The following is a 12,203-nucleotide window of genomic DNA, read 5'->3' as shown; positions in this document are numbered from 1 at the left end:
AAAAAGATCTGAAATGAGGATTTATACAAGAAGACAGAGAGGCAGAGTGTGGTGCAAGAGTTCAAACACTGTTGCATATGATGGTTTGGGTGTGCCCTTAAACTGGACCAGACACCATGACAGGCCTAGACAGAGGCAGATCTTTAGTGCTGTATGTCCTTCTAAGGAATGAGGTAGGTGGCTCTGTGTGTTTGCCTAGATAAATGAGCTATAAATGTCATATTTTGTTTATGATCCATGTATATATAGTATTTAGGACTTACTGTAAAGGCATTGATGACAACTAGTGTGGATATGGATAGAGGAAAAATGATAACTATACAGATTCGTGTGGCAAAGCAGATCAATGTGAATAGATGGGATCTTTGCATATAAGATATGTATGCCATGCAATAATATGTGATATTTGATTGCTTTCAAAAATATCTTATATTGCCACCAGTATTAGAAAAACCTGCCAATGATAGTCTGTCTTAAAAGAATTGGAAACTGATTTTCTTACTTGCTTACAACCCACAAATCCAATTAAGGTTACAATCCTTGTTCCTACTGAGCAAAGAGGGGACAAGTTGGTCCAAACAGGGCAGCTGGGATATTGAGTTTCCCCCCCATCTGTCTCAATATTCCTGCAGACAGGTCTAAAAGTGAGCTGGAGTGTGGGAATGTGGGAGACTCTGTCTGTTTTTTGCACACTGCCAGAGCCAAAGTGAGAATGACTAGTGCGGGCCTTTCTGTCTCCACGGTCTTCACATGATGAGTCCTGTCAGGGCCAGGCCTTCCCCCTTTCTTCTTCGACTGCCCTCCCGTCCGGCCTGATTATGTGTTAAATCCGCCCGTGTGTCAGGATGGATGTGGAAAGAATGTATGCTGAAGTGAGCCGAGCTGGGCTGCGGAGACCCGGAGAGAGCAGCCTGGAGATAGCACCCCATTAGAGTGATAAAAGAGCCAGAGGGAGGAAAGCAGCCGACAGGACCAACATGCACAGCCACTGATGAATGCCAGGTGGAACGGGTCAAGTGTGATAAGGGAAACTGTTTATTTTCTTATTTAAAAAAAACACACTGTTTTCTGTGGCCGAAGCCACAGCGATAGGGAAATGTCTTTATAAATATCGACTCTAAACACAGGCACGGTATGGTACCATATGTGGCGCCTTTCGCCTCTGGTTTATGACTCTGTTTCCTCCCAGTGTCTTTTCCATTTTCTGCATGATTCTGACATTCACTGTCAGTTGGCACACAAGGCTGTGTATTGCTGGAAGTTTTATTTATATTCTGCAGCTGATTACAGAGTTTGGGGGATAATTGTAAACCTAACCCTAACCCTAAATAGGTGGCCTGTTCACACCTTCTTTCTTAAGGATATGGCTTGAAATCTGTTTTCAAGGCCCTTATTTCATAAGAGTTGTGGATACAAGATTTGTATTCCTAAATGGGTGTGCTAAAATATTTAAGGACAGAAACACCAGACATGTTTCCAAGATAGTGTGAGGAACTGGGTTTAATATAAGACTGACTGCTCATTTTTTTCTCCATGGCAGTTTAATCTACCCATGCTTACATGTTAAATGTTCCCTAAACACAATATATTTGCTGATGAAAAACTACCGACTCTCCAAGTAATGTAATAACATGTTTTAAGTAAAAGACATTTTTCAGGCACTGAATCCTTGGACTAACCTTGTCCTACAGACGTATTTTGGGTGGTCCAATGCCAAGAGCCACCTGTAAAACAAATTCTTCTTCTCTCTCGAATGTTTCTGATCGCTTCTATCACGCTGCACTACTGTTGCTAACATTAATACTGTCAGAAACATGGTCTGTTAGCTATTTCAGCTGCATATTCAGGGAACCATAAAATGCTATTTAAAAACCCAAATCCAACTACACGTTTTTAAGTTTTACTTTCGAGGCATGCAATTAGGATGATGACATGTTCTGAAAACCGAGCGGGCCGATGACGTCCTTCTCTGAGCTTATTTCTTATGCATTGATATAGCTCAGGGTCTACGTGCATTGTTGTGATTAGATGTGACTTATGTTCCTTGCCTCAATAAATAGTAGGCCTCGGCGTGGACATTCATCAGGCTCTGTTTTTCATCAGACGCTTTATGCATGCTGAACTATGGCTGCATCTCTTTTATGGACTAAAGCCTGTGGTGTTTTCCGCCGCAATGTAAGAGGTAGTATATCTTTAGAGTAATCTGAGAGCTACACAGACATGTAGACCTGGAAAAATCCAAGCAGAGTGTATTTCGTCTACTTTAAAAGCCAAAGGACAGCTCAATTGATCTCATCGCAGGGGTAATGTGTGGATTTTTATAGCTGCAAAGATTTTGGAAAAATCGAGTGCACCTTCAAGGATGACATACGTTATTTATTAGGTATGAGGTAGCCAAAGTCCTCTAATAAAACACTGCAGAATTTTTTGGGTCTGTAATTTTATTGTATTTTTTCCCAGTTCAAACATGATTTTGGTTTTGAGTGTGATCACAGGAATAACAAGCAGAGCAGCAAGCATTTGTTGAATTTTTTCTTCTTTCCTCTGAGTCCAGTGCACCACTCTACACCTCAGTGATTTATAAGTTAAAAAGAGACGCTCAGCAGCTGGGTTTTGCCCACAGACATGTTAATCTCACACCTATGAGAGGCAAGGCAGTTGCCCAGCCTAGGGAAACAGTGGCAGAAATACACAGAAAAGGATGAGAACAAAGTCTATTGTAAAAAAAAAAAAATCTCTTCATGGGGCAGAGATAGAGTTTCAATGTCAAACCCTTTTCAAACAAGCTAATTTTGAACAGCGACACCTCCCAAAGGCTTTGGAGGAAGCAGGGAAGCAAGGGCATTCAACAATCGGAGCCAAAAAAGAATGAATAGGAGCCACCGAAACACATACGAAATGGTTAAAGAATATGATGTCATGTTATGATGGTTCTCCCCCACCAACCCTCCCCACCCCGGCATACTTGGAATGATTATGTCTGGCTGCTGCTGCTCTCAACACATCTGCACAACCAGCCCATTCATCCGAGGTACCTGTGCTTAGTGGGAGATAAGTAGCTTTCCACAAGAAACAAAAAGAAGATTAGCTCTGCCGTACACTGTGTTGGAGGGCATGCAGCTTTGCCCTGTAAGCAGAGAAAACCTGAAGAAAGTGCCTGCTTTGGTTGTTCACATCAAAGATCAAAGCCAGAAGCTGATTAAGTCACAAAAATCAAAGTTAAAAAGTGCAAGAGACATCTAAGCCAATTCTCCTACAGTGGCAGTTAAAGAAATGCTTTTACAAAGTTTAAACTCATTAATATTTGTTTTAGATCACTGTTAGTAAAATTCCCCCTTTGAGCAGCTGAGCACGAGAAATAACATTCATTTGTTGTCATTTTATAAGACAGGGGACAATATCCCCAAAATAGAAAGAATGTAGTTGGTTTTGTTTTGCTGAAGAGAAAACATAGAATTACATTTTCAGATTAACTCTAAGCTGAACCTCACAGAGGAATTGACTTCATCAGAGCCCTCACTGACAGCTATACAAATGGCAAACAACAAACTCAATCACCTGTTTTCTCCTTCATTGCAACTGCTAATTTATTTCGTGGTCTTGGTAGAAAAAAAAGTATTTGAAGATTAAACGCATTACATCAGTGAATGGTCTCTCACACTGCCTGGCCTGCATCGTGAGTCTGCACACAGTCCTCCTAAGAGGCCTCTGCTTCTTTAAGTTATCATGCGGAGTAAGCTTTTGAAATGGATTCTCAGTGACATGGAAAATGTCCCTGCCTAATCGTCTTTTGTTTAGTTCATTTAACTCACATGGAAACAAGAGAGTGGGTCCTTAAGCCCAGCCGTGCAGGCTACCTTTACGAAGGAGGCGGCCACCTCTAAAAAGGAGCTGTGCTAAAAGACACTGCAGATGAGATGAAGACTTTGCATTCTCAGGATGAATACATGGGGTCTAGAGGTCTGACCCATCCAAAGCCCCCCTGGAGCCCAAGCGAAATCAGCACCTAAAATGTCCCCAGTCAGCAACTGAGCATTATCTACCGTTCTAACCTGCCCCCACCCACCCCTCTCCAATTCCAGAGCTATGACAGAAAGGAATGAAACACTAGTCTGTGGCCAAAGCGTTCCCTTGAAACAGAAAGGGAGTAGCTTGGCCAGTGCTTGTAGAGATCTACTCCTACAGGGCTGGTTCACTTTTGTATCAACAGTTGGAAAATGAATCACGACTATTTTCTGACCCTTTTTTGTAAACCACACAATTAATCAGGTAATCTGAGTAATTATCAGATAATTTAGTAATGAACATAATTAGCAGTTGCATTCCTAAACATGTCAACTCCTGTTTCACAGAGAATGGTTTATTTTCAGACAACGATCCAAAAGAAACAGCTGAATTTCCTGAAACAGAGCCCTCCTCAGCACATCTTAAGTTCTTCTTCCTCTGGGTGTAAGTGGGGGAAAAAGTGAGAAGTTATGTAATAAGTTATTGATTTTCCTCTTAAAGGGAGACTGAACCAAAGAGCCAGTGGTCTGAAGCCTCCCAGAGGAGCAGCCCCACTGATAACACTGCCCTCCCTGCTGCCTCTTAAGATGGCAAGACCCCAGGCCTCGTCACATATCACTTTCACCCTCATGCCACGGGGACACAACAGAGAACAACAAAGACAATGTCTTCCGACATGGACTTCTCCTGTCTGATCACATCCCTCTCTAGCAGTCAGCACCAAGCAATTACAAAAAAAAGACATCTGTGCCACAGTTTGGGTAGATAAGCAGGACAACAGCATGGAAGAGCGAGAGAAGATGAAGGGCGCTGCACTGCGAGGGGGGGGGTGAGAGGGTGGGGGCTCTTTTGCCATGCAGGGGGGAGGGAAGCCAGAGAGGTGACTCTGCTGGTGAGCAGAGGTCAACTGTGCAAACATCCATCTTCTTCTTGACAGGATCCTGTCAGCCTGGGTGCTCACGTTACTAAACACAACAGGCAGGCCTCCATTGTGGTGCTGTGCTGGTCTGCAGCCATGTGTAAATGAAGTTAATATTCCCTGACCTCACGCATGGCCAAATGTGGACCCCAGTGTCACCTTGGAAATAACGCTATCTGTCACAAAATCACAAAGCGCTCCCTTTCTGGTGGTTACAAAGTCTTTAACTGACCATATGCTTTTGTTTGTGTGAGAATGAGGAATGTTTACTCGGATTCTATTCATGCAGTGCAACGCAGGGTCTCAAATTTGAACTGGCAGGTCAGATTTTTTTTCTTTCCCTTGCTGACTTGAAATAGCCGGTTGGTCCAGTTTGCACTTATAATCACACGTCTTCCATTCAGAATGGTGAGCCAGTAAAACTAGAAAATCCGTCCTGTTTGCATCAATACTAGAGGTAAATAAAAAAAGAAGAATTCAGTATCAAAAGGGATCCAGCTGCATCTGTTTTTAAATGAAACAATGTGATCAAATTAATTAATTAATTCCTTTTTCTTATGTCAATCTATCACTTTCCTGCAGTTGTTTGCCTGCCAAGTGTTGATAACCTTTACATGTTCTAGGATGAGCAGTTCATGAAAAATGTCTGAATTTCTGTGGTAGAGTACAACTGGCATTCCATCTGGTCCTGTGTCTACAGAGACTAAATTAGGCTAAAAATGTATGGCATGTCTGGCTAAGACAAGCTGTGAAAATGGCATAAACCTGAGCTGAGAAGAATGGAAAAGAAACAAAAACTGCCCAGGGCGTCTATAAAGCTTAAATATCTTCATGAAACTTGTTTTTAATGCTGCTCAAAGAGTCTAATGCATCAGTACCGCTAGTCTACAGATGTGAAAAAGGCAGCCTCCTGGCTTTCTCTAAACTCAGTTTTCAGGATGTGTGAATAAGATGTTAAGTAATAGGAATATTAATGTTCAAAGTAATATTTACTAAATCAAACAACACAGTCAAGCCTCCAAGTTTTGTATGTAAAAAGAAGCATTTGTGTTTAATCTGATATGTTGACCCCCCCCCAGAAAGCCCTGCTGGCAGGCTCTCACTTCTCATGTTGTAGTGGATATTTAAAAATTAAGCTCTGGATATGAAAGTAATATAAGTCTCATTTATTCCAGCTTGGCAAATCATGATTTTCAAACATAGTTTCCTTACCCATGCCTTAGCTGCGGTTTAGTCTCTACTAATGAGCAGGAATTAAAACAGAACATCTGCATAGGAATTGTCAGGAAGTGAATTCTACATCTGTTTTCAGCAGTGTAACTTTAGCTGAAATGTAGCACAATATTACCCTTTTTATTGACCTGAAGCACTGTTTTCTTTTCTACGGAACCTGCAATTCCTATTTGTATTGTTTTATCCACCTATATAAAGCACACAGAAGCAGAGTTTGGAGGTAATACTGAAGATCCTCAAAATGCTAGAAATTAGAAATGAGGAACAGAGTGTTCATGCAAAAAAAAAAGAAATGCAATGAATTTGGTTAAAGTAGCACAACACCTCCAGACATGGTCTAATTTGATTATTAGATCATTTTTTCTGTCATTTTTCAAAATTACCTTGCATTAAAAAAATATATTTTCTTTTTCAATCAAAAGTTCAGAAATGGCTCCACCTGCGATTGTATGAAATCAGCTATTCTATCGATGTCTTGCTTTTTACTTGATAAATGACTTTAATTATTACGTTATTATTGGGCGCAGCGCTGAACGCTTTTGTTTTTGTCTTGGGGTCCTTCCCTAAGTGATCACTTTTAAGGTAGTGCCAACAGGATTGGTGGAAACATTCTGAGCAGAAAATAATACATCTTATCTCAGACTGCTACCTGCCAGGCCAAAACAACAAGTAGGAAAAAGCCCTAGGCTGAGAAAGAATGCTACTACTCACAGGAAACAGGGACTGGCAGTGACAGCATGCAATCCCATCCATCACCAATTTATTTCAATCTTGAGTGATTTAGGCCCATTTGGGTCTCTTGTGATATTCGACACATACCTATCATTTGCATAATTAAGCTCCGGAGCAGTGGCAAAAGACAGCCATTTGGTGTATTAAATTCACACCTTATCAATCAAGGGAGCATCAAGATGTATGAGGACCTCCTGACTCCTTGGCTTCATTTGAAATGCTAAATACAGCCTTTTCTCCAAGCCTGGAGCTAGACCTGGCTGCCTGGTGGCTTCCATACACGTAAGCTGTCGCGGTCAGATCCCAGCCCTTTCCCTCAGGGGGCTTAATCATCAATCAGTCTCCTACTAACTTCTGTCTAACTCCCTGACAGTCAAGATGGATGGTGCCAGCATCTACAGGATGCTGTATCCTCTCATTAGTTCTCTAGTTAGCATGCACCGATAGCAGTGAGATATGGCCCGTTTTATCTGTTTTCCACCAGACAGTAGTCTCTCCCTTTTCTGGGACAGGGTCAACAGTTAATCATTTCTCAGGCACTGGTTACTTAGTACCACAATGATGCGATGTGTCAAAATTGGACAACATACATTCCCGGGATTGAACGAAACAAAGACACCAGTGTCCTCCCACAAGGGCCCTCTTTCTGTTTAAACGACTCAGTGGCTCCATTGCCACCAGTGGCCAGCGCTAAACAGAACCAGCAGATGAATGGGCGCTATTTTCACAACACGCACTTCTTTGCAAAATGAAGCCTTCGCAGGCTGCGGGGACACTTCAACTGGCCTTTTTCAACAGCCATTACGCTGAGATCACTGAACGAACACGGCGCAGATTGCCACAAAAGAGTTAACAACGGACCGGGAGGGGGGGGGGATTTTGTGTGTGTATGTGTGTGGGTGTGGGTGGGGTGGGGGGGCAGAGATGATGAATGAGTGGATCACAACAACTTTTGGAGAAGGCCTTTGCATCCACACAGAGGCTCCTCAAATTACATGAGTGACAGCTCAACTCGCTTAGGCCTACCCCCACCCTCCCAGTGCCCGCTTTATAATCATAGCACAATTGCTCGTTCTAAAACAGGCCAGTTAAGAAGTGTGTTAAGGAGTCAGTTTGCTTTACAATAAGTGCTTGTCAGATAACTACAACACATCTTAAATCACCTTTTGGTTGTCATTATTCAAGGCAACACATGTTCAGCAAAGATTGAATGTAATGGAAATTATTTTCACGTGTTTACAAGACCACTGTAATCCTGGCTAGATCCTTAAGTGGCTTTAACCCGTTAGGAACAACTAGAATGTCAACTACCCATTAACGGTTAGGTGTAGGGTCAGTCAGTTTTTATGTAATCTGTCCCTATCTAACATACCCAAATGGAAAGATTATAGCAGAATAAAAGTAAAGCCAAAATACATGTATGAGACTTTAACTGAAGGATAACATTATTTCAAACATGTATCCTTTTCACAAATGGGGCTTTGTGTCAGCCAAAAACAATAACTTGAAAGATCTTCAGAGATCACAGGGTTCGGGATTAAGACTGGTTGACCTTGACAGGCAAAGTGTGTTTCACTAAACTGCAGAATCATTTAGATTTGCAAAAATCATTAAAACTTTCCAAAACACTAAAATGAACGAGCACTCAGATGTTTGCTCTGTCAGGAGTTGGGAAAGCAAAAACTGAACCCATTAGTAGTACAACACAGAAAATACTTAAATACTAAAATTCCCTGTGCTTTGCCCCTCTGTATAATACATTTTCCAATGTACCAAATATATAAACAGACATATGTTGGCAATGCTTCATTTTAACTCTTCACATTAAAAGTCCAGGAGTTAACATATCAACAGAAAAAAAAATCTTCTCAGTCAAAAGATATAGTAGGCTACTTTTACGGCACTAAGACAAACTGGTTTCAAGGATCTCACTTATTATATAGGGTCACAGATACTTGGACTTATTGCTCTGCTGTTGAGCTGATAGAAATACTTTGAATAGCTCTTAGATTGTTCTAGGTGGAAACTACTGAATGGACAATTTAATGTCAGTGGAGCCACTGGAAGAAGTGCTGATGGTGCACTGTGATTCTCATTTTATTTAGATTAACTACCCCTTAATACAAAAGCATCTCATGCCTCAGTAGAGATAAAGCTCATAAAGGTGCAGTGTCAAGACTGGAATCTTGATCGGCACACGCATTCAGGCGCCTGCATCCCTCGGGTTTTTAACGACTAAAGGATAGACTCATTGTGCTGTTGCCCATATCTGCAGGTTATTTGTTGTAGTTGACACATTAACAGATTAATTAATAGAGACATGCAACCATCTTTTGTTGTGAGGGCTCTGTACCAAGATGTAATAAAAGGTAGTTAAAATGACTCTGACAACCCGGAGCAGTTGGTTGTTCCGCTGCACCACACTCCCCGTGGAAATAAATTGTGTGCTTTCTTTTAACCTGAGTGCACAATCGGACCTTATGTGTGCGTATAAGAACAAAAGAACAATAAGAAGGGGTTTTGAGGGGTCGGATAAGCGATAGCCTCCTAACATTAGCACAACTTGAGGCAGGCTGTGTTGCTCTAAATTACATGGTCTAATATATTTCATTAGCACACCTCCCTCAGAGGGGTCCCTAATGGATGACAGCATGGCATAAAAGCTTGTCTGCCAGGGACACTAATTTGTTCTTAGACGCATTCCGTTCAATTATTACTGGCTGCTGCTCCTTATAAGCTGCTTAGATTGAGGTTGCTCGCTTTGCAAAAAAGAAAAAGTTTGGCTAATAAGGGGCGCTGCTTAGGTTCCATGACCCAAGTACCTAAGTCGACCCCTTTTAATCTGCAGTGATTTCTATCGCTCAAGTCAGGTGTCTACTGGAAGTAATCCTCTGGGAGTTCAGAGTGACAGAAAGCACATTATCAGTAATTGTAGTGGAACACTCGGCACCACAACAATCCAAAAACCAGCCTCCCTTCATAAATATCCCGAGGCCAAAATGCCACAGTACAGCGGCAATTTGTTTTCCCACTCTGTCTGGGTCATTTGGCCGGGTCACAGAGAATACTGAGTGACTGGATGGACTTCCTCTAGACCTGTATATTCTGCTAGTGATTGTCTTGGCTTCCAGCCAGTAACACAGAGAGACGTGTTGGGAACTGCGGAGCTAAACTCGAGATATTATTTAATCCCAGTGTCAACAGAATCATGTCAATAAATTAAGACCTTCATAATCGCTTAATACAAAATCAAATTATTAGACTTTATGCAAGTTTACTGCTGTCAAACCAGCTCCTGTAATCCTACTTTCACACACAACTATACGTCCACTGGTGCCTAAATTGTCATTCACCTGTTTTGCATAATCAAATCATTACCTTTTTTTCTTATTTTTTTGTTAAATTCATAATGCAACTGAATTATTTATAAAATGTTGTTAAATAAAAAAGAGTCTGAGAATTTCTCCCAAAAATTAGATAAAAAATAAATCAATAAATGAGTGAAAGTGACTCACGTTCACATGCGTCTCCCTTCTGATGAAATCCAGCTTTGCATATACATTTCCCAATGGGCACTAGCCATTCCCCCTCAGCACTGCAGTGCATCTTAGGAGAGTTATCGGCTTCCTCCTCGGCATCACTCACACACATACCCTCGACCTCCACCAGCGAGGAGAACTCTGATCCCGTCACGGTGTCTGGGAACGTGGCCAGGTTCTCGATGATAGACCAACACTTCTTGTAATAAACTTTGACAGAGACCAGGGCGATGCACGCCCCTACATCCTGGAAGGCCAGGTAGAAGCCCCGCCTGGATAGGGGGCCAATTATGCGCACTTCGGTGTTCAGCTTCATCTTCCTCTCGCCTAGGTCACCCTGAGTGAAGCTTTCATCTGCTGCAATTGTGTCTATTTTCACGTACTGGTTCTCCCGTAAGCTTCGTCCTACCTCTGAATCTGTTTCCTGGTAATACAAGTTGAACGTCTCCTTGCAAGTGCCCACCACACCAGGTAGGCTGTTACAATCCCTCAAGGTGAATTTCAGTTCCACAAAAATTCTCTGGGCATCGCCCTTCTCTATCCAGTTAGTCCGTAGCCAGTTATTCTGATTGGGTTCCATGACTTGGCAAACCTGGTATGTTCGGATGGGTGTATAGTTCTCATCCAAGCCGCTTATCTCTTCCCACTGAAAGAACACAACACAGATTTGTACATGAATGCATCCGCACGAAAACAAACTTGAATGTCAAAGTAATAACACAGAGATAGCTGTCTAATGAGGAAACTTAAACCACAGGTGATTACACTGCAACGAATATGACAAAGGTTTATGAAATATAGTCATTTCAGACAGCTTTGTATACAAAAAACTGCAGAGAAGGTAGATTATCCGTTTATCGCACAAGCACATCTTTAAAGAATGATGGTGCTCAGTTTATCTGCTTGTGCTCACATTATTTATTTAAAAAGTCCCCCCCACACACATACACTTTAATCAGCAAGTTAGAAGTGGTTTGCTTGAGGCCTTTGTGCTCTGAATGCCAAGAGCCGGCAGAGTTTAGCCGCAGAAAACAGCCTCTTGCATTCTTCATCTTTCCTCAGGACAGAGCTCTCTGAGCAGAGGACTATAGCACATACATATTATTATTCCTATCACATATGTGAGACATCACAGATAGCAGGGGAAAAAATCCAGATATATGGAGCACATCCGCATGCACTCGATGCGGAGGTTCTGCAGACTTACCCCACTGGGAGGATAGGAGATCCACTCCAGTTCTGTCTGCTGTGCCTTGGAGTCCAGCAGAATCACTAGTGACAGGAAACCAAGAAGCAGGTGGTTAAATCTCACCGGGGCATCGGGCCTTGGAATTACTGATAGGCCACACATCTATACAGCACAAACCCGCGACCTAATTTCTGCCAGCAGCAAAAAAAACGCAGAAACGAAGGTACACACTGCAGCAGACAGGTCCTCATGCTTGTAACTTTATAGCTGACTATCAAAAACAGTAACGAAGAATATGTAATAGGAATCACTACAAAAAAAAATATGCATTTGTCTCTAATTTATATATTTTCCTTTTTTTAATTAAAAGTAATTTTACCATGAAAGTTGTTGCCTTACGAAGAAAGTAGCTCTTATTACCCTGGACTTACAAGTGCAAAAAGATGAAGGCTATTTTGAGCTCCAGACGGCCACAAAACTACAGCGAAACAATGTGTGACATGCGGCGTCTCCGCAGTTTTAAAGGACGGCCGCGACGAAGAGGGCAGCTGGGACGCGTGAGAGAGCGCAGAGCAGCACAGCGACG

General features: G+C 42.0%; 1 protein-coding gene across 4 annotated transcripts in view; it reads right to left on the bottom strand.

Moving 5' to 3' along the window:
* epha7 (eph receptor A7) overlaps window positions 1–12,203 on the bottom strand; it is an 82,560-nt gene that overhangs the window by 69,220 nt on the left and 1,137 nt on the right. For all 4 annotated transcript variants that reach the window (XM_039599151.1, XM_039599152.1, XM_031750212.2 and 1 more), the window contains exons 2-3: window positions 11,636–11,700; window positions 10,405–11,074 (exon numbers count right to left, since the gene is read on the bottom strand). In XM_039599151.1, coding sequence (XP_039455085.1) covers window positions 10,405–11,074; window positions 11,636–11,700 — 735 coding nt within the window. The remainder of the gene's footprint in view (window positions 1–10,404; window positions 11,075–11,635; window positions 11,701–12,203) is intronic.

The sequence above is a fragment of the Oreochromis aureus genome, linkage group 15 (assembly GCF_013358895.1).
Source record: "Oreochromis aureus strain Israel breed Guangdong linkage group 15, ZZ_aureus, whole genome shotgun sequence".
NCBI classification, from domain to species: Eukaryota; Metazoa; Chordata; class Actinopteri; order Cichliformes; family Cichlidae; genus Oreochromis; species Oreochromis aureus.
Note: the sequence above shows the minus strand (reverse complement) of the source record. Positions and strands in the feature narration are given on the sequence as shown.